Raw genomic sequence first — 20,925 nt, 5'->3', positions numbered from 1 at the left:
GTTTTTTAAAGTTTGACCACGGCCCATCTGGAATGGCTGGAGAGCTGGATTTTTTTTTACCTATACTGCAGCCAGCCATTAGGGGGAGCAGTTTTTGTGGCAACCTCACTTTGAGCTGAGCAAGATGATGTCCCCTTTTTTTTTTTTTTTTTTTTTTTTTTTTTTTCAGTATATGGGGGGATGTAATAGTATTCTAAATAAAATCATTAAGGCTTCAATTTGTAGCTTGAGGAGTTAACTTGGGATGTTTGGAGTTGCACAAACTAGTTTATACAGTATTTGGCATGGCAGAGCTTGGAATCTCTGTTTTCTATCAAAAGTTTAAGAAATCCTTAACATCAAACAGATGTGTTTTAACAGTCCTGAGAATTCAAATTGATAAAAATTGAATCTAACGGCTCAACAAAGAACATAATTTTCTGCTTTTCAGGTTATGTTGCTGTTTGACATGAGTACAAAACACTCCAATTTGCAAAATAATCTGAGGTGGTTAAGTATAAGAATCAGTTCTGTTAATTGAATGCCTCGAGTTAAAAATGTTATATTCAAGCAGTACATTTTTATACAAACTGTCACAGTTCACACCAACTTTTTGCTTTAAAAACAGATTCTCAAGCTTTGGTTCACTTATAGTTCACGTTTTCTCTTGCAGCAAAATGTTTCAGAGATGTTTAAATATAAACAAGTGAATCATTTCACAGTAATTTTTTATAAGCAGAAGCCTTAAAATTTATAATATTCCATTTCATGTTTTAACTTCAGATCCAGATATTTTCACAGTGTTTAACTCACTATGAAATCACACCCCCTGCTGTGTTGCAGTCCACTCATACCTCAGTATGAGTTGAAACTGCAGGATTTTGCAGATTCTGACTAATTGTTGCTTGAAATGGATCAGTTTTGCATGAGTGTAGATGGCAGTGTTTGGGTGGAGTGGAGCATCCATCGGACAGACCGACGGATGAGTCATTTGTTTTCTGCTTATTGATGCTGATACCCTGTCATGTTTGCTCTGGCTGCATTTCGCAGAGCTCTAACCCTCAAATTGGCATGCTCCTTCCCTCCACTACACAGTCACGCACTGATGCGTGCACTCGCCTTCACTTTGCATCGCTCCTCTCCTTTGTCTCCCACTCGTGCTCTCTCTTCTCATGCCGTGTGTCCCTCGCCACTCCTCCACATTGTTTTTCTTGTTCCTGTGGATTTTTATCATCTTTCCACCCCCATTACCAACATTTTTACACCTTTCAATCTCTTTAACCTCCCCTGCTCCTTCACTGCCTAACTTGCTTTACCTCTTTCCTCACTTCTTCCCTCCTGTTCCTAAGATCCTCCTCTTCATAACTGCTTTTTCAACGCATTCCCCAGCTTCTCTTCCTCCCCTCTTCCTCCTCCCACCACCTGTCTTTGTTCCACCCCTGTCAGCCGGCAGTTAAGTCGGTGAAGTCAGCATTGGGAGCTGTTATAAGGCACTGAATGAATGATGATGGTTGTGCTTGTTTTGCAAGGTTGTTGTGTGTTGTGACCTGGTAAAGCGTGGATGTCTTTTTTTTTTTTTTTTTTTTTGAGTGCAAAGTGCTCTGATGGTGGATGTGTTCGCGGCTTCCTCTGTGTGTGTGTGTGTGTGTGTGTGTGTGTGTGTGTGTGTGTGTGTGTGTGTGAGTGTGTGTGTGTGTGTGTGTGTGTGTGTGTGTGTGTGTGTGTGTGTGTGTGTGCGTGTGTGTGTGTGTGTGTGTGTGTGTGTGTGTGTGTGTGTGTGTGTGTGTGTGTGTGTGTGTGTGTGTGTGTGTGTGTGATGCAGCGATCCCAGGCAGGTAGAGAAACAACAGGTCCTGGCTGCAGTCCCGGTGCTGAGCTTTTAGAAGTCAGATGAAGAGAGTTTTGGGTAGGCAGAGCCACAGCAGCCCCTGCAGGAGGTTTGTGGAAGCAAAATTTCAAGTGACAAACATCCAACTTGGTAGTAAGGGGCATTAAACTGCAAGAAAAGAAGGATGGAAGCTTATGTGCAGTTAAATGCTACTAATGAAGAGGAGGAATGTATAATGAAGTCCCCGTACATTCACCTGGATGCATACTCTATGATACAGCTCCTGTTTGTTTCCTGTTAATTTTTTAGGATGATTCCTCTATTATCTCAAGACCAGCAGGTCTAAGACCTTTTATGTTAAGCAGAGTGAGGCTGAGACTCTCTTTTTGCTTTGTCGTTGCCAATATAGTGATTTATTCTTTCATCAGTTTGTTTTATTTTTCTAAATTTATTTGTAGGACGATTGTAAAAGGCTAGAGCAGAGCATGAACAAAGCAACTGCAGGAGATTGTGCTTGACTAGTTTGGGAAGGAAAGCAAGACAGAGTCCTCATCATATCCTGGCAACCCAAGGGAATTTAGGTCTTGTCAAATTGCCCTTCACACTGATTCCTTACAGCTAGAGACTTTCATCAGGGAACTCACTGAGAATAGATTGCAGCCGCTAATGGCACCGCTAACTGCCCCAGCTATTGGCTTCATCATAAGGTCCAGTTCACAAAGCATTTTGCACTAATGATGTTCAAGCTTGTCATGATCACCACAAAGTTTGAGCTTCATTCTCTTGTAAACTACTTTGGCACAATTACCAATTTTTGTCTTTGACTGTGTCTGTGAATCCCACCTTTTTATGCAGTGAGGCTCATTGGAGTATAAATGAGCAAAGTTTGTTGTGCAATTATCTCTTTTATATGTGCTTTGTGAATTATAAGGTGTATTTTTGGCTCATTTGCGCATGGTTTATTGTAAAAGCTTCAGGCCCTCAGTGTCAGGTGCACGCTCAAAACATCATCACCGAGCTCACTGGCTCTCTGTAAATTTTCCAGACCATCACCTGCTGCCTTCACACATCACCTCACCCAAACTTTAGATGCATGACAGTATGACGAAGTCTGCATGATCACATATGCATCCCAGCTGGACATTGTTGAGTGTGGTGCATGGGTAAAAGAGCTTTAAGTCATTCAGTTACAGAGGAATACAAGCAAACACACATACATTGCATCGTAGCCAGCTCTGCTCTCCCTGTGCTCTCGGTCGGGACACTACCCAACTGTCCAGTCTTTGTCACAGCGGAGGTGTGGGGCAATGTCTGGGACTTTTCAGAAGCCAGAGCCAGCGGGCACATAAGGCCATGCCATATGGCCCTGGCTGGCCAATGGCCCCCACTCCCCTGTCTGCAGAGAGCTGTGGAGGATCAAATTTTCTCACCGTCTGTCTCATTCACCCCCCACCTCTCATTAACATACTCACTTCATTTCTCCTCCTCTCAAAGCTTTCCTCAAATGGCCCCATATTTCAAACACTTATCTCGGATCTTTGTTGGCACCTTTGTCTTCTTCCATTTTCATTTCGCTGACAGTCATCTGGGCTGACTTACAGTAAGTGCAACAGCTGACTAGAGCTGCTATTTTCAGACTGCAGACATCACATCATGCAAGTTATCAAGGATCAAAGCTGTGGCACCCTGACAATGACTTGAACAAGAACACTTTGTCTTCAATATGGTCATGTGTAAAGACGAAGAAATCTGCTTCTGTCTGAACAGTTAAGTCTGTGACTTTGGCTCCTTGCTATCAAGTTATCAGAAGCTCGAAATTAAATGATGAGATCTCTGAAGCTTAGAGTTAACAGATTAGTACAGAAAAATCTTTGACATTGTTCCAGTACAGTAAAATTATAATAGCTCCACCTGTGCACAGTGCAGGTTCACGGAGAATACAAACACGAGCTGTAAGTACAGACAAAAATACACAATATCTACCAAAAATAAATATTTTTAAAAAATGGAATAAATAGGAAAAAAGTACATTGCATTGAACGACACTCATATATTTATTTATTCCACTCAGTGTCATGTGACGTCACTGTGAAGTACATGGCAATTTCTCTGTGGAGTTTGAAAGACTGATGCTCAGGTGTTGTTTGCTTTCTGTTTGGCATTAATGTGCTGGACTTTCTTATTTAGACTTGTCAATCTGTTTCCACTCCAAAATAGCCCAAAGCCAAATTCAAACATGTAGTGTCTCCTTTAACTCTCCTGACACCTCCCAGGTGCGCATAATATGATTTCATCCAATAGAATGAAATGTTGCCTCGAATGCACTTTCTTTGTTTTTAGCTGCATTACCAATCAACAGGGTATACAAGTTTATATTTGAGAAGAACTTGTGTACATTCTGAAGCTTTCTTTCTTCTGGTAAACATTGAAATTTTTTATAGTTAAAATAAATATTAACTTCAGTAATCCCAAATAATTATTTTTTGCATTTTACGTAAAACATTACTAGTCCAATCCCATAGTAGGGCATGCAGGTTATTATTTAACACTGATATCGGTATCGGTATCGGTATCGGTATCGGTATCGGTATCGGTCAAAACCAAACCGGAGGTATCAGTATCGGAACCACAAAAGTGAGATCAGTTCATTCCTAATTAAATAACCTAAAAAGTTATTATTACAACACATTTAAATGAAGCAATAAGATGCACCATGCACTGCAGCTAGCATTAGCATCAAAAATGGCATTGTGCTAACTTGAGAACTATAGGAGGCTTAGCAGAAATAAAAAGCTGATGCAGTTCATTACAAAATCATTGGCACAGTATCCAGAGTCTCTGCTACTTTGTGGTAGTGCCTCTGCCTGCCCTCTTTGATGTGATCTCTACAGACTTACGTGACATCAGTGACACAGGTTATACCAGAGACGTTAGGACCCAGCATGCTAGTCCAAAGATTATGCTTAGTTTGGAAGCCCAGTGGCTGGATAAAGACTTTAACATGGAAAGAAGACAAGGTGTGCAGGGGAGGACATGCTGCAGTTCTTTGGCATCCGTCCTCTGTTCTTCACTTGTTCATGTCAGCAGATGTTTCATGAATAATTCACAGGGAGTCTTTTATATATTTAGCTTTTCAAGTCAGTTTTGGTCGAAAGTTCGAAAAACTTTACTCAGTAATCGCTGCCTCTCTTACTCCAGGTTTCTTAAACACCTCAAATACCTTTGAACTAAAAACTAAAGGAGCGTCCCTCATGATACTAATCTTCTGCTGTGTGGGATGTACAAAGAAGAGCAAGATAGAGATATGTCAGGACCTTAATGTTCAGATATTTTTCTTTAGTTCACCTGTTAAAGGTGGCTGTGGTCACACACTTCCGCTTGATCTTGAATTGAAATAACATACCTCAAGAGGCCTGTAAGACACTGTATCCCCCTTTCTACCCACATATGATTTGCACACTGCAGCACACAGCATCTTGCACCACCTTTGGTAAGATGAAGGCTTCAAATCACCCATCCTCTCATCACCGCTTTTAACACAGGGTTGAGAGCCAAATACTGGGTATGATCGAGAGAAGGGGAAGGGGTGGGGGTTTCTCAGAAAAGAAGGCGATCTTAAAAGACACCCGCAGGGCTCAGCCGGGCAGCTTTCCCTTCTGTTGCATCACGCCTGGCATAGAGTGAGAGTCCCCAGGTTAAGAACAGCCTGAGCCAGCTGGGAGAGAGTGTGGGAGAGGGGGAGTGGGGAGGGAAGGGGGAAGACAGAGGGGAAGGATAGAGGATGGCAAAAAAGCGCGGGCCCTGCAGTAAGCTATTCCAAGCGCTTTGTGGGGTTGCCATTTTTTCATTCTTTCTCATTCTCCTTTGAGGGGATTTTCTATTCCTCTCCCTCACTCTGTCCCCATTTCTTCTTCTCTTTCAGTTTTTTTCATTTATGATGTTCTTTTTTTCTTGTGGTTTCTTCAGGCACTATGGTTCTTTTTTATCGTGCCAAGTATGTTGAGCCAGGACTCTGTCTTTCTGTCTCCACCTCTCTCTTTCTGTGTTTTCTTCACCTTTATTAGCCCTAACTCCTCATCTGTCTCACCCTCATCCATTTTCTTTGACTTCTTCTCCCCCCACAGCCCAATCCTACTCATAAACTTTGCCTCTCATCTTCTCTGCGGGCTCTTTCCTTCCTGCATCTCAATCCCTTTGATCAAGATCCAGTGTGCACTTTCGCTTTCTCTCCAAGCCCCTCCTCCTCCTCCTCCTCCTCTTCTTTTACACTCTTTTGTGTGTATTCTTTTGTCTTTTCTCCCCTTAGCGGGTTAAAATCTGTGTTCACACTTGATCGTTGTGATGCTCCCGGGCTCTTGAATCAATGGCGTGGTTATATTTGTGCTTCTGCTCGCGGCCATTAGACCCAGTGTGCGTCTCAGATGACATTCACACTAAACCAGCTAAATTGGGATGTGCAGTTTATGTGTGGAAACGATGTGTGTGAAATACTGTTTCTCTACTCAAACACCCAGGAGAGGCGGAAATGACTTCTTCTGTTTCAAAAACCATCACTTGAAATCAAGCCTTGGCACAAACTGGGACACACATGTATTACTGTGCTGACTTATAGAGTAAACTTGAGTTGATCAACAGCAGTGCACTGTCCTTAAACAGCCTCGCTCAGCAGTTCTCACACATATCATCCTATTTTTGTTCGCAGACAGTCTTTCTCACACATTATGTTGAACTCTGTCTGTTCATATTTTGTCAGTTATTTTATAACGACAAGGACTGCCAAGAGGAAAGTAAAAACTGTCCTTGAGCTGGCTTGAGTTTACCTGCGAGTTTTCTTAAGACAAAGGCTCACAGATACACCTGCTTATGAAAGAGAAGACATTTAAATTAATTCAAGTTAACACAATGGTTGAATATTCATTCTAAATTCTCCTCCAACATAAGTATCGGAAAAAACATGTTATTTTTGTGAGCTTTGGTAGGACGGAGACAGGGTTTGATCACATAGAGAAAGTTTCTATGGCTCTTGTTTTGCCTTCAAATTATACTTAAAGTTATTTCTTGTTCTGTACTTTTTGCCATAGCATTTCGGGAATGACAAAGTAGGTATGGTGGAAACTTCCTGCATTGTTTCTTGAGCTGATGCGTTTATTTTTGATTTTGTACTAGGATCGTGATGAATCCATTAATCCCGATTAGATTTTGGTTAGGAATGCACTGAAAATTTGGGCTGATACCAATATCCGATATCAATATAGGTTTAAAAAAAAAAAGAAACAATCTGAAATGACGTGTCGAGGTAGTTCAGAGAGAAAGAGTGGCATGATCCTGAGAAAAGATGACAATGGAAGGGTCGTTTTTTTTGGAAGAGAGAAATAAAAGAAGAGGATCCACTCTTCTGAGGTAGTTTTGGTGTTTACATAGACATGGAAAAAAAATATTTTTTGGGTCTTGGAAGATAATTCAAAATGCTCTGAAAATGGCTGGAAGCTAATGAGTAAATATTGGCCCACTTTTACATACCAGCTGATACGGATATGTTAAAAAAAAAAAAAAAAAAAGACCAACATTAACCGATACCGATATATCCTGCATCCCTAATTTTGGTCCAAATTTAAGGGGAAATTTATTTATATTTGTTTCTATCCCCACACTGCTTGGTCCTTAACCTGCTGCAGTATCTACCAACTTTTGAACAGCACAGTTCACTTAAAAACCAAACTCCAGACAGCTCTTATGGCAACGTATAAGTGGCATTTTCTCTATGTCAGACAGAATTACAATGTTACATAAGTTTCAGCTAAGCATACAGGTGCAGCTGTAGGTTGATTTTGCAGAATCAACCCACGTCAGATAAAAGATTTGCGTTGTCAATGTCTCATACATGGAGTAGTGCCCCCATGTACTCACCTTTCTCAGTGAGAGCCTGGTAGTGTTCTGCAAGGGCACAGACGGATGATTGTGCCCAGAGAGCACAGATTCCAGGTCAATCCATTGGGGACTAAGAGGCAAACAGAAGAGGAGACGAAAAGCCATGAGCTCCTTAGCCCGCTCCTCTGGGGGCTCTCAAACAAGCCCCTTGTCCTTGTGGTGTCACACACTGCATACTTTTCAGCACTTTAAAACTTTATCAAGTTGTGGGCTGTGACCACGGAGCGCCTGCTTCTGCAGACCCTCTGACAGGCTTTCCTTCTTCTCAGAGAGACATGGGGAATATTTCTCTATTGAATAATCACATTTGTTATTCCAGCGGTGTAGCAGGAGAATCAATATCAAATCAGATGAATATATTTCCTGTACAGGGGCTGAGGCTGGTTCCATCAGTCATCTGAAAAATCTGGAATTTCTCTGAAGCCAACAAACCCTGCAGAGAAATGAATGAGTAATGCTCTCTAACTTCGCAGCTATTGTGCTCAGTGCCCTTGAGCAAGTCACTTAACCTTCTTCTGCTCCAGTGGAGCAACAACAGAGCAAAGCAGCTGAAGAGGCATGGCTACTTTTCTGGAGATATATGCAGCAGGAACATGACCCAATAAAAAGAAGGGTAGAAGATCTTGGTTGTAAAAATCTAAGAAATCACTGAATCATGGGAAATTCAAACTAATGAAAAGTCAACAGAAGTGGAAATAACTACACTTAGATACTATGACTCAGCTCAATGAGAAAGTTTATTTTCAGGGTTTTTCGATGTGGTTCTGACACAAATGAGGCCAAGGATAAGCACATGGATAAGTCTAGTAATATTCTTTTTATGGCCACACTTCAAATTGGTATTGATAAATATATAAATGCCAACAGTCACAAAAGAAGTAAGGGGTTACTAATGCAGACAAATTAACATTAAACCTTAATTTCCAACTGACAAGTTCTGTAATTAGCCTGCCTTCAGTTCAAGTCATACAGAAACTGAACTTTTTGGCTGAAGGTAATAACCGATATCGTGTATGGGACTCATGCAGGAATATCCATGTTGGCATTTCTTGTTGTTATCCAGCTCTCCTTCTGCTCAGAACTTTGCAGTAGATACACCTTAAAAATTAATGAGACAAATTTCACAATCTTTAACACTGTCTGTATTATCATTGCCACTTGTGGTTTAAGTTTTTAGCAATGAGCAGTTTAGAGATTTTTTTCACCAGCTCTGCTGCTGCTGGCTGGATTGCAGGACAGATAGTTACTCTTCTTTCCCACTCAGGATGTGAGTGAAAAAGTGGAGTAACTAGTCAGTTACTATTAGTTTGTCTCTAGTATATTTGCTAAAACCAAAACACAAGTATAATCCTTGACAGTCTGACTACCCTGTTATTATCATCTCTTCATTTTACTTTGTGTCAGTAGACTTTTTAATTTTAATATGGTAATAATTCCCCTGGACTGAATATTTATTTTTCTCTCAGCTCTGAGTTTGAACATCAAAATATTGCTGCTCTAAAAAAACACAGCTGGTGTCTGTAATAAAAGGATTTGGAACAACAGGGACCTTTTTGTGTAACTCCAAACTCACTCAGTTTGTTTCTGTTTTATTTTCCACAACACACTCTTGCCCCGGCATTCAGCTAAATAAAGTGGGAGGATTTCTCCAAGTGCATGAGAGAAATGAAAGCTTTATGGATTCAAACAAAATGACTTTCTTATATCCTCTAAGTGCAGCGCTCTTCAAAGGTTGAAAACGAGTGGTGTGTATTTCAATTAGCCTTTTATTTTTCATTTCAACTTCCCTTTTTCTAAAACTACTATACACATTTTTTTCATAATCAGGTTTTACTTCATGATTTTAAGTTGTGTTTATAGGGCCGAAGAATTCCTTGAAAGAATTTCATAAAGTGATTCTAAAAAAGCATCAGGGAAGATAACTTTAAAAATGCCTGGACTTGCCTGAGTACCCTTATATGATTGATAACTTTGATATATCAGCAGTAAAAACTCAACTCTACCCAACAAAAGTTGAATTTGAATTTCTAAAGTATGAAACTCATTCCTTTATATGAGCATTGTACCAACATTCTGCACCTATAGAGAAGATAGAAAAGACTGATAATAACCGTTTACCAGGTTTTACAGACATGTAGGGTTACAGGGAAAGGGAATCCTTTTATTTTGTATGTTTTGATTGAAGAATGCATGTCATACTGTGGCTACCACTCTTTTTTTATTTATCTGGCAAAAGCAGCAGAGTCCTTTAAATTGAGATTTTCAACTATTTTTTCTTTGTTTATTAGTTCTTGGTATAACTGTATAGCACTGTAATGTTAGTTATCAAACAAGATATTATTAGTGGAGACAGTAATGGTAGGTAAATGATGGTTTTTCCTGCTACTCAAGCATGGGTCAGTGTTGAGAGTGGTTCGCCCCAATTAGAAAAAGTCCTAACACCCCACTGCGAATATGACCTCATCTCTTGAGTCTAGATATGGGTACCGAATTATGTAATTTTATAGGTACCGACCGAATTCTATCTGTGGTACCTAGTACTGATTCACGTAAAATCGAAAGGTACCATGTGTAGGTACCTAACACATCCTTGTGACTGTGAGAGAGTGGAAAAGTAGGTGATTTTCCATGGTGGAAATCAACACAGCATTTCAAGGTTCTATATTGAAGAATAAATATGTTGAATTGAAAAACTTTGAGATTTTATTAGTGGATATATATACATTTATTACCACATAAACACACACAAAAGTATCGAAAAATGGTACCGTTGAGTACGATACCAACTGCCAGGTACCAGGCATCATTACCCGTATCGTTTCAAAGCTACCCATTCCTACTTGAGTATTTTGTAATACTAAGCCATTTTTAGTGGGATCATGCCAGTCTAAACACTTAATTTTACCAAACACAAGTTTCCTGATGATCTTATTAAAACACTACCATGTCATGCTGTCTTACCTGTGTTTCCTTCTTCTGTCTGCAGTGCAACAGTGACTATGCCCCCGTGTGTGGCTCCAACAATCAGAACTACCAGAATGAGTGCTACTTGCGCAGGGATGCATGCAAGCAGCAGTCTGAAGTACTTATCGTGTCAGAAGGAGCCTGTCCTGCTGGTATGTACATTTACATTATTTCACCTGCATAGGTGTATGTACAAATATACAATCACACACACAAACACTGAAGGAATGATATTTAAATACTCGTGCAAATACACACTAACTATTCACACAAGCAGAACAAATTCCTTGAAAGCTGTTAGTCAGCATACAGATGATACAAAGAGGGTGCTGCAAACACAAACCTCTTTTACATGTTAATACAATTTTCAAATTGTACATACAAGAAAACACTTCCTGCTGAAATATCATTTATACATGCAAATGTGTCCTGTGGATGTGATTTATTTATTACACAGATGCGTTACCTCAGAGGAACTACAAAATGACGAAATCGCTAGAGGTGACAGATGATGTAATTTCCCCAAGTTTGGTGCAACAAGGGCAGCTACAATGACAGTGACATATATTTTCATTAAACAGACAATGATTTCATCATATGCAAACAATGTCCTCAGAAGAATATGAAGCTAGCACTGGCCCAGAGGCATGTTGGGAAATGTACAGTGTTAAACAAGTTAATTACACAGCTGGTTTAAAATTAGCGTGGTAGACGGAAAGTAAAAGGGAGCTTGGCAGCTGTGACCTTTTATTATGTAATATTTTAAGAGTGTGTCAAAATGTATGAATTAAAAATACTTTCCAAATTGTCATAGGTAGTAACTGTAACAATGTTGCCAAGAGGCATGCTCAACAAAGCAGAAAATCGAATGACTGAATCACACATCAACTTGATGGCTGTTTCATCAGTTTCTTTTTTTCTGCATTATGTCGACATTTTGTAGTCTTTTATCTTCTTCAAAGAACACTTAAAGTAGTTCTGTAGGGGATCCAGAGGAGGCACTTACATTTTATTAAAGAAATTCATGCTACATGTTTTAGAACTAGGGTATGAAAAAAGACAAAGGGAATGCTCACTGCTTTAACTTCATCAAAAGAGAAGACAAAGTACTTTAGATATATGAATATGATCCGACAAAGCAGATTCATTAAATAGTTATTTTTATCTAAAGGTATTCTAGTTTTCATAGAGTGTAATTTGACTAAATCCCTTACTGATAAAATTCAACTGACAGTTACAGGAAAGGTTTAAGTCATGCTAGAAGTATTTTAGGATGGCAGCCTTCCTCAGCATTTTAACAAATCTATAATTCAGACTACAGAATCTTAAAAGTCTTATAAATCATCCTGGTCTATTGATTTCATCTAGAATTTTCCAATGATCTATTTTCAGTTTATTTTGAATTTTCCCAATCAGATAAAGTGAGTTTGAAAAAAAGTCATTTTTGCATGTTGCAGACTGCTGACAGTCAATTTATTGACATAAATATGTGCTTCCATGTCATATTGTGAAGGAATTGGTGTATTGGGCTATTATACGCTTCCTACACAATACTTGTGTGACGAGAGAAAACAGAGACTACAAAATGCTCTGTTTGTCTTCTCTTTTATTTAGCCTTTTAGCGGCAGCAAATGGTTGTGTCCTGGAGTCAAACAAGTAGCCGCTGCAAATAGGACCATAACCTCCCAAACCCCTGAACCCTGTGTGTATAATAACCTAACATAGGCTAATGGGAATTACAGTTTGCAGATGGAGTTTTGTGTCTAAGCTGCTGAGTGGGCGACTTCTATGAGAAAAGGTCAGCTACCTTGTTATAGGAGTTGTGGAGAAGAGAAGTGCTACTTTGGGCACACAGTGCTATAAAGTTAAAGGTTCTTGGTCATAAAAGTTTGTAACTGTTTTATTAATTCACTTTAAAGGCAGTAGTAAAATGAAACAGTCGTTAAATGTACATGTCTATAGTGATGACTGTGCGCAAGCACTGACCGTTATAAATATCTGTCATTTTGCTAAACTCTGGACATTCTCTTGTTTACTGCCATGACGGAAGCTTAGGACAGTCATAATGAAAATGACCAACCTGATGGAAATAATCAGTCTAATCAAATGATTAATGTAATCCAGTATGATCCATTTATACTCCCGCAGAAGCAGGGGGTGATTTCTCCCCCATCTGGTCTTTATTTCATTAGAACATGTGTAATTAGGTTTGGTCTGTGTAATGTGTTTAATCCTGTGATGACAAATCCAAGTAGATGAGGATATACTTCAGCAAAAAACAACCCTGATGCCCACAAAGGAAATCCTTCTGAACCTACCAATTAGTGAGTCATGTTCTGTATAATGTGCTTAGTTATGAATGAGTGAATCCACTTGCTGTTCTGGGAGCCAACATGTGAATCACAGCACAAGCTAAGGTGGTAGCTTGAGTTGAGTAGTGTCTGACTCAGTTACCCTCAGTGACAGGCAGCTGGCAGAGGTCCATTAAAAGGCCCTCGAATGGACTAGGTTCGGCTCAGAGAACATGTGGAGATTGAGGTGGAAATGTTAGTGCGGTAAGAGAAGCGGTGTCTGTGTGCCAGTAGGCAGTCACATGAAATGCTCGGCTTTTCTTCAAATTGCTTATCTGTGGGTTGTTTGTGAGGTCCGTCTTAAGACATGTGACAGCGTAAGCCACACTGTGTGACACGGCTTTGTGTAGCCATGGAAGGAGAAAAAGGATAAAGACTCCTTTCTTTCATGCCACAAGAAGGACTTTTTAAGATCTTAATGCAGGATTCGAATAAGGGTGTTTTTGTGGGGCAGTCTTCTGATAAACAGATCACTGTAGGCACGCTATGAACCAAGCCCCTCATCCAAAAACTATTTTTGTATCAGTGAGTTGCTTTGCATAATCACTGTCTTGGTTAAATTCACAGATAAAGCATTAGGAGTGAATGAAACACCACATTTATGCAATGACAAGAGCTACAAGGATGGATAGAGTTGACTTCTATTCCCATTTTTAAGGTGTCAAGTAGACACTTCATTGAGGCCCTTGGTGTTTAATCTAGATACACAAATGTTTCCACAGAAGCTTTTAGAAAATATCAATAGCTGGGATCCTGGGATGAGAATAAATTGGGCTGGGTGAATGTACAAAAGTGCAGAGTGAGTATCTGTGGTTTGCATCAAAACGCTTCTATGGATGGATAATCAGTGTCTAGGTTTGTCCTAATGATGTAGGGTCTTCTTGTTACTCATTGTAATGATGCAGTGACAGGGGTGTTTGGTCACAGGAACAGAGGGAACAGTCTCTTCTCTCCTACTCTTGAATCACTGAATTAAGCCTTCATGGCTTACTGTTGAGTTGTAATCTCTGGTTAGGGTTTTTTAAATGTGAGGAAAAGAACCTCATGTATGAATCAGGTCGACTATGTACTGCAGTAAGTCTGTGTTCAACATTTATTCATAATGTTACTAGAAAGAGTAATTTGGCAAAGACATGTCTCCACCAATTGTATGTTTAGTTGCAAATGATTCATTTGTGATCTTGATCCTGTGTCTGTTGTATGTACTCTGGAAGGCACCATGTATGTTTAACAGAGTTGTGCAGTACAATGGTGGCATTGCTGTGATTTTTTAATCGAATAGCTTTTTATTACCATCATAACTCTTTTATTGATCTTCCATTGTTGGAGCCTCGATACCAGCTGCTTTTCTTTTTTGAAGCTCAATAGCAGTGGAACTTTCTGCTGTGGCCTAAACTGTGTTGCTATATGGCTAATTAGATCAGCTCCTATAATTTGTATGTGACTAAAGAACATCCAAATTACAGAGGTAGGAGAAGTCTATAATTGTTCTTATGCTGTCAAAGTCTGTGCTATAAGGAAACACAGCCAGGAAGATATGAGTCTTAAAAAATTTACAATATAAGGAGTAAAAAGAATATGTGTAAAGGTGAAAGTGCAACTTGAGGATAAACTGCTGTAAACTTCAAGGATACTTAATAAATCTCGTAAAATTTTATAAATATATATATATATATATATATATATATATATATATATATATATTCTTTTCATTTTTTTCATAATTTGGCACTCTCAGCTAGAACACAGCTCAAATGCTCTCACAATAAAGCTTAAAAGGCATAATAACCATAGCTAGTCATGCATTTATTTCTGTCATACGCGCACAGACTTGACAACAGAGTGTACTGATGGTTCTATCCTGGTATTATCACCTGATGCGGGATATTTTTTTTCTTTAGTGCTTGCATCAGGTGACTGTTAAGTTGGTGATACTATCACAACATCATTAAACCATGAAGTTAGTCCTGGTTGCCTCCGCCAAGGAGGTAATGTTTTTGGGAGTGTTTGTCTTTCTGTTTGTTTGTCTGTGAACAACATAACTGAAAAAGTAACAAACGGATCTTGATGAAATTTTCAGGAAATGTTCAAAATGGGATAAGTAAGAAGTGATTAAATTTTAGAGGTAAACTGGATCACTGTCTGGATCCAGGATTTTTTTAAAGGATTGTTTATCATTGTGAGAGTGGGCTGTTTAACCATACGTGTAAATATAATATAAGTCAAGGTTGGCATAATTTCTGACAGGTGTAAAAGTATGATCCTGATCCTGCTTATATTCTGGGTACTAAAATCCAGAATATGAAATGTGTACTGGCTCATTATAATTTTTAACGCTGTCAGGTAATAAATTACCGTACAAACTTGCAACTAACACCTAATTGTAGCAGACAGTCTGCTGAAAGGGAGTATAACATTAAAGTAGGACTTAAGTGTTGCGTGACAATCACAACATGCTCTGCAGAGGTCTGTGCTCTCTGAGTCCTTTTCTAGTTCCAACAACTGCTCACTAATGTGAATATTATCAGGTTTTTTTCATAGATTGTAAACAGCTCTTCTAAAAGATGGTTAGCCTTCAGCACAGAAATGATGGTTTAAGAACAAAAATGACAAATAATCTATGTTACAAAAAAAAAAAAAGAAGAAACACCTTTGACTTTTCATTTCTCTCACTAAAACAGATGCTGTCATAAAATGGTTTATCAATGGCAGCTGCTTATTTTTTTCATTCAGGCTGTCATAGATGTGCAAATCCATTATAAATAGAGCCAATCCAAAGTTACGAAAGACCCTAATAATATGTTATCTAAAGGAGGAGTTCTGAATGCTAGCTTTTGATTTAAAAGTTAAACACATGAGATTGCTGTGTGGGAGCTTTCTTACATAACCGAGTGTTACACACAAACCTCTCATGTGGAAAAGTAGGGCAGGCAGCTTCTTCTAAAGTGTTTCCTCCCTGCTTTCTTCACCGCTTAGCCTTTTAAGTTGATACTCTCAGCTAGCATAACTTCAAATGAGCGCAGCAATGGAAAAGGGTAGAATATCTGAAATACCAATGATAGGAGAAACTCACAGTGAGGAACACGAGCGTCAAAAGTAGTTTACCCAGGCTGCACATGTACTGTCATAAAACCTCTCTCCTCTGGTTTACTTTCTGCCTCCCTGTCCTCTTTTCCACCTTCCAAAATCCCATTAGCACCAAAAGTACACAGTGTAATGGATATATGTCAGCCTGCCTCTGCTGATACTTCGTTCTACTCTGGGGAGAAAAACATTAGGAAACCAATATCTTTTACACTGGAATGTAGGTGTAGTGCTCATAGCATAACTTTGACTCCTCACTCTTCATATTAATGGTTTGAAAAAAAATAAAAGCAGCCTGTCCTGCTATTTTAAAGTACACAGAAAAGTCCATCCAGTTTTAGTCAGTGGGTTTTAATCAGATCACAGAACCGTCTGTACACTTTATAAATGTCAACTTTCTCCTTTGTTTACTTTGATATTTGCACTTTTAATATTAAATGTTTAACATATCTATATGAACTAATCATCTTGGCCACATAATAAGTTGTAAAAAATAACAAAAATGCATTATTTGACCTCGTAAAGTGGACCACATGTTAGTAACTGTTAAAGCTGCTGTGAGGAGCATTCAGTTCGTGTCTATTTTCTGCCCCCTGTGGGGCTTCTGTTCTGTGCATGCCAAGGACACATTTTCTAAAAATGATCATACCCTCGTTCCTTTCTAACAGTCATATGCCACTCAGTGTGAAGATTTGCTGTTTGAAGATGTAATTGCGTTAAAAATTTTATTTATAAACAGTCAGTGTTTTTGCTGTTGGTCTTGTTTGCCACAACCGATTGCTTCCCTTTGTGACTTTCTCATCTCCTTTGGTTATGTTTATGTTTATGTTGAGGAATGTTTATATTTGATTATGTTTTGAAAATACAGTTGGGAGTATTAAAAATGATATTGTTTGCAGATTCATCATCATTTTTATAATGAGCGTGTTAGTTATTCGCGCATAGATTTTTCACTCTTATATGAGTCATTGCATGAGTGCACTGTGGTACCAGCTCTCTTCAAATATGTACTGTATGCCGGACCTGCAGGATCCCCCTCCTCCATCCATGTTTACCGATCCAAGCTGCCACCTGACTGCTCAGTGCCACGTGCTCTCATTAACCCTCTTAAACGGTGCGCAGGCCAAGGGGCCAGACGTTTGAGACTTCTGTCAGTCCAAACAGTAAACAGGAGGCCTGCTGAGGTGCCAGTTTCATGCTAAGTGACAGCACTGAGGCATAGGCAAACACGATTTCATATCATAGCCTTCTGTTTTTGTCCCCAAGGAAAAGCCTTTTGTGTTGTATTATACTCTGCAGAGAACCATGCACAACATTATACCGTAGAGGTTTAGATTTGTGACATCTTACAAAGTGGGGTATTTGAGCCATTTATTGACTTTTCTGAGGTAACATCTGTCAGATGAAGAAGCAAATTTACACCTCCTTTTTTAGTCCCAGTCCATTCCAGTCTTTATTACCTCTGTGTCACCGCCAGATAAGGAAGTTCTGATTTAAAAGTCGATAACAGGGAGAGCTCTCAGAGGTACAAGGCCAGTAAAAGCTGATGAGCACAGGATGGTACCACTTTCCTATTACATCAAACGCTAGCCCAGCACAGCGAGGAGTAGTTAAGCATTAGCTTAGCCAAGTGAAACAAACCACACAGTCTTTTTCTCCCAGAGGAGAGAGTGTTAGGCTACAGCAAGTGCTAACAAAGCAATTTCCCTCTGAGTTCCCAAAGTGAACATTGTAACTTCCAGGAAGTCATTAAACAGGAAGGTGGAAGAGGGTTTAATTGACACGTTGTTAAAATGTTGATGACATGTTTAATCACCATTTCCTCTCTGTGCGATCCCTGAGCACTGAGAGACGACAGGAGCCATATGTTTGGATGATGATTTAAGAAGCACACTCTGGGTAATCAGTGGACCCAGGGCTAAATTACTATCAAAGTAATGGTGTCACTAAAATCTCAGATTAAGTACAGGAGGAGTCTTCAATATGACAGCAATTCCCTATAAACCCATGTCTTATTATTGATAAATATTTCAAGCTCTACAAGTTAAAAGAACCTAAAAAGAAATTAAAGGGGAGATTTTCTTTTTGCTTGCCTCCTCTTGGGGGTCAGAGGTCCAACTGAGCCATGGATGTGTCCTAGAGGGGATTTAAGGGCTTCCTCAAGGACATTTCAGATTAGAGCAGCCTCTTATATTTTTGCAGGGTGATTCCACAAAAACCCTGCAATCATCCAGCGCCCAGAGAAGATCTAAGTATGACATTAATAGGACAGATACAGTCAAGAAGAGAACATGGTTGCAGTTAATAAAAATGCTAATTTAATTACGAGTCATTTCACTACCATCACCTCCATATCCTGATTTTTCTACTCTTATACCTGCTCCGACATTGGCACTTTAAGGTTTCGACCGAACATAAATCACGCTGTGTCGTATGGTCTAATATGGACATAATTCTTTGTGAAACCTTGCTGGTAGGAACTTTCAAGCACTTTCTAATGGCGATCAGGGAGGAAACCTCAGCAGTTCTGTCAAATTACAGTGTGATATACTGATGGCTGGAGGGTCCACCAATTCAGAGATTCAAATAGGGATCTCTGTTCAATGCAGAGAGCTATTTGTGCCAGTAAGATAGTTAAGATTCTTGCTGAATCATGGGATCCCACCAACCCCTGTGGCCAGCAGATTAAAAACCCATGTTTCCTACTGAGCTGAAAATGTTCCTATCAAATTATGCCTTGGCGGAACAGAAGTTCAAAGGTGCAAAACTTGCTCTTCATATCCCCAGACATCTCGTTTAGTCTCTACAGTGAGTAGTTCAGGGGGAATTTAATTCCGATTTGAAAAATCGGATTTCACAGCTGTGCTTTGAAAAACTGTGATGTAAAAATCTGCAGATTGCTTGTGTTAGGGAGCTATGTTCTCTGTGTACTGTGTATGCATTTCTTCTCAGGGGTTAGAAATTTCTTGAGAATTCTGAGGAACTAGCTGCCTGCAGAATAATGTCACAGGCAATCTGTTCAACAGAAACTTCTACGAGTAAAGGATAACCCATAGAATATGAGCTTTGTTTGAAAGACTTAAAATTGTTTTGAGACAAAAAAAATCACATGAACAGAGTAAGCAGGACCAGACATTACATGTTGTATTGAATTAAAACACACTGCAACAAATTAAAAGGGGGTATTATACTTTCCCATAAATGGATACAAAGTAATAATACTTGATGTCTTGACAAAGAGTGTGTAGATTTCCACACAGCTTCATGCTGCAGCAGCTAGCAAGGCAGTGTCAATTATTTCTTCTGCACTGTTAGCAAGATACTTGACACCACGGCACAAAAATGTGTTTTTTAATGGATGAACAGTTTGAGTCTTTCGGGCACACACATAGACAACAAACAGGGTGCAGCAGTTTGATACATTTTGCCTTTTTTTTTTGCATCGACCTGACCAAAAACCACAGTTTTCCTTGACTCTGACTTTCCCAGCAGTTAGCACTTGACTTCATGCAGTAAACTCCAGGCATGAAGGATCGCGTGTGCAATCTGTGTGAAATGCAGCAAAGCCTCTTCTGAGCCCCACACAGTTCCCCACTAGCGTTTCACTCTCCTTTTTCCCCACTTCTCTCCTCTTCTAATCAATCAACCTGGAACACAGAAAAACCACTTCAATCATCTATTTTCAATGGAGGTTACCATTTTTTTTCCACTCTAGCTCCTCTTCTGCTACCTTCAGAGCCTCAAAAAGCTAAATTGCCTGGTTTCACCTCTTTGTGAGCCTTCATTTGGCAGACAAGAGTCAGAAAAGTAAGCCCATGCCTGGCTCCCTGGCCATTTTGTTCTATTTTCCAATGCCAGTCTTCTCTCCTCGAACCTGTGCCCTTGTTCAGATACTAAAGGTTTTTATTGATCTCCCGTGAACCCCTCCTGACTCCTGCCTGATCCTTCAAGCTAAGCCTTTTTCATGAAACACTGCACATTTAGTGTCCCACATGCTCCAAGGTCAGAGGAATGCAGAAGGTTTAAAAAGAGGTGAGACAGAGGTGAGAACTTTCTGCAAAAGTTGTGTTCAGAGATTTTATTTCATCTTCCAAGATGCCCTGTGAAGTTAACTTGTTAACAACAGCTCTTTCTTTGTTATACAACAAAACTTATTTTGTATTTTCTTGTTGATTCCACCGTCTCTGTCTTCCACAGGGTGAAAGTAATTTGATACAGAATACATGGTTGAGAATGAATCACTGTTGTTTCAGGGTTTTGACCAGAATGAAGATATTCTCACAGTTTTGTAATGGAACTACTAAACAGATACCTCTGTTTCCTTCCAGAAGCCTCTGATCAAATTAATAAATGGTAAAACATTTGAGTCTGAACTTTAGAAATCAAACACTATTGCTAAATATCTGCTTCTCATTTTGCAGCAGTATTTTTTCTGAGTGCTGCATACCTAGCAGCGCCTGCAAGGACTGTGGGGAGAAGTGTAATGATCGTAACAGTGTTTGATAAAAAGGTGTATTGTTTACAGATTGTAGAAGGCCCCTGTTGGCCTATCTCAACTCTATTTAACACGGCTCTTCAGTCTGACGAAGGTTTTTTGTCCCTCAACAGTAATTCAAACCTCTTGTTTCAGTTAGTGAATCAGTTTAAAATCTTTATGGGCAACTCTTATTTCAAACAAAGTAACTCCTCAGCAAACAGCTTTCTCATCTTGTACAAGAGCCAAAGCTATCACAATCCTTATTTCCAGTCTAGTTTGCTGCACTGATGTGCTCTGCATTCAGCTCCTGAAAC

At 39.4% G+C, this 20,925-nt stretch overlaps 1 protein-coding gene across 1 annotated transcript in view; it reads left to right on the top strand.

The window, feature by feature from the left end:
- Window positions 1-20,925, top strand: part of LOC141808505 (tomoregulin-2-like) — a 122,558-nt gene that overhangs the window by 37,645 nt on the left and 63,988 nt on the right. The window contains exon 3 of the mRNA XM_074695140.1: window positions 10,722-10,851. Coding sequence (XP_074551241.1) covers window positions 10,722-10,851 — 130 coding nt within the window. The remainder of the gene's footprint in view (window positions 1-10,721; window positions 10,852-20,925) is intronic.

The sequence above is a fragment of the Halichoeres trimaculatus genome, unplaced genomic scaffold, assembly GCF_033239565.1.
Source record: "Halichoeres trimaculatus isolate MK-OKI-2021-1 unplaced genomic scaffold, fHalTri1.1 fHalTri1_scaffold_19, whole genome shotgun sequence".
In the NCBI taxonomy this organism is placed as follows: domain Eukaryota; kingdom Metazoa; phylum Chordata; class Actinopteri; order Labriformes; family Labridae; genus Halichoeres; species Halichoeres trimaculatus.
Note: the sequence above shows the minus strand (reverse complement) of the source record. Positions and strands in the feature narration are given on the sequence as shown.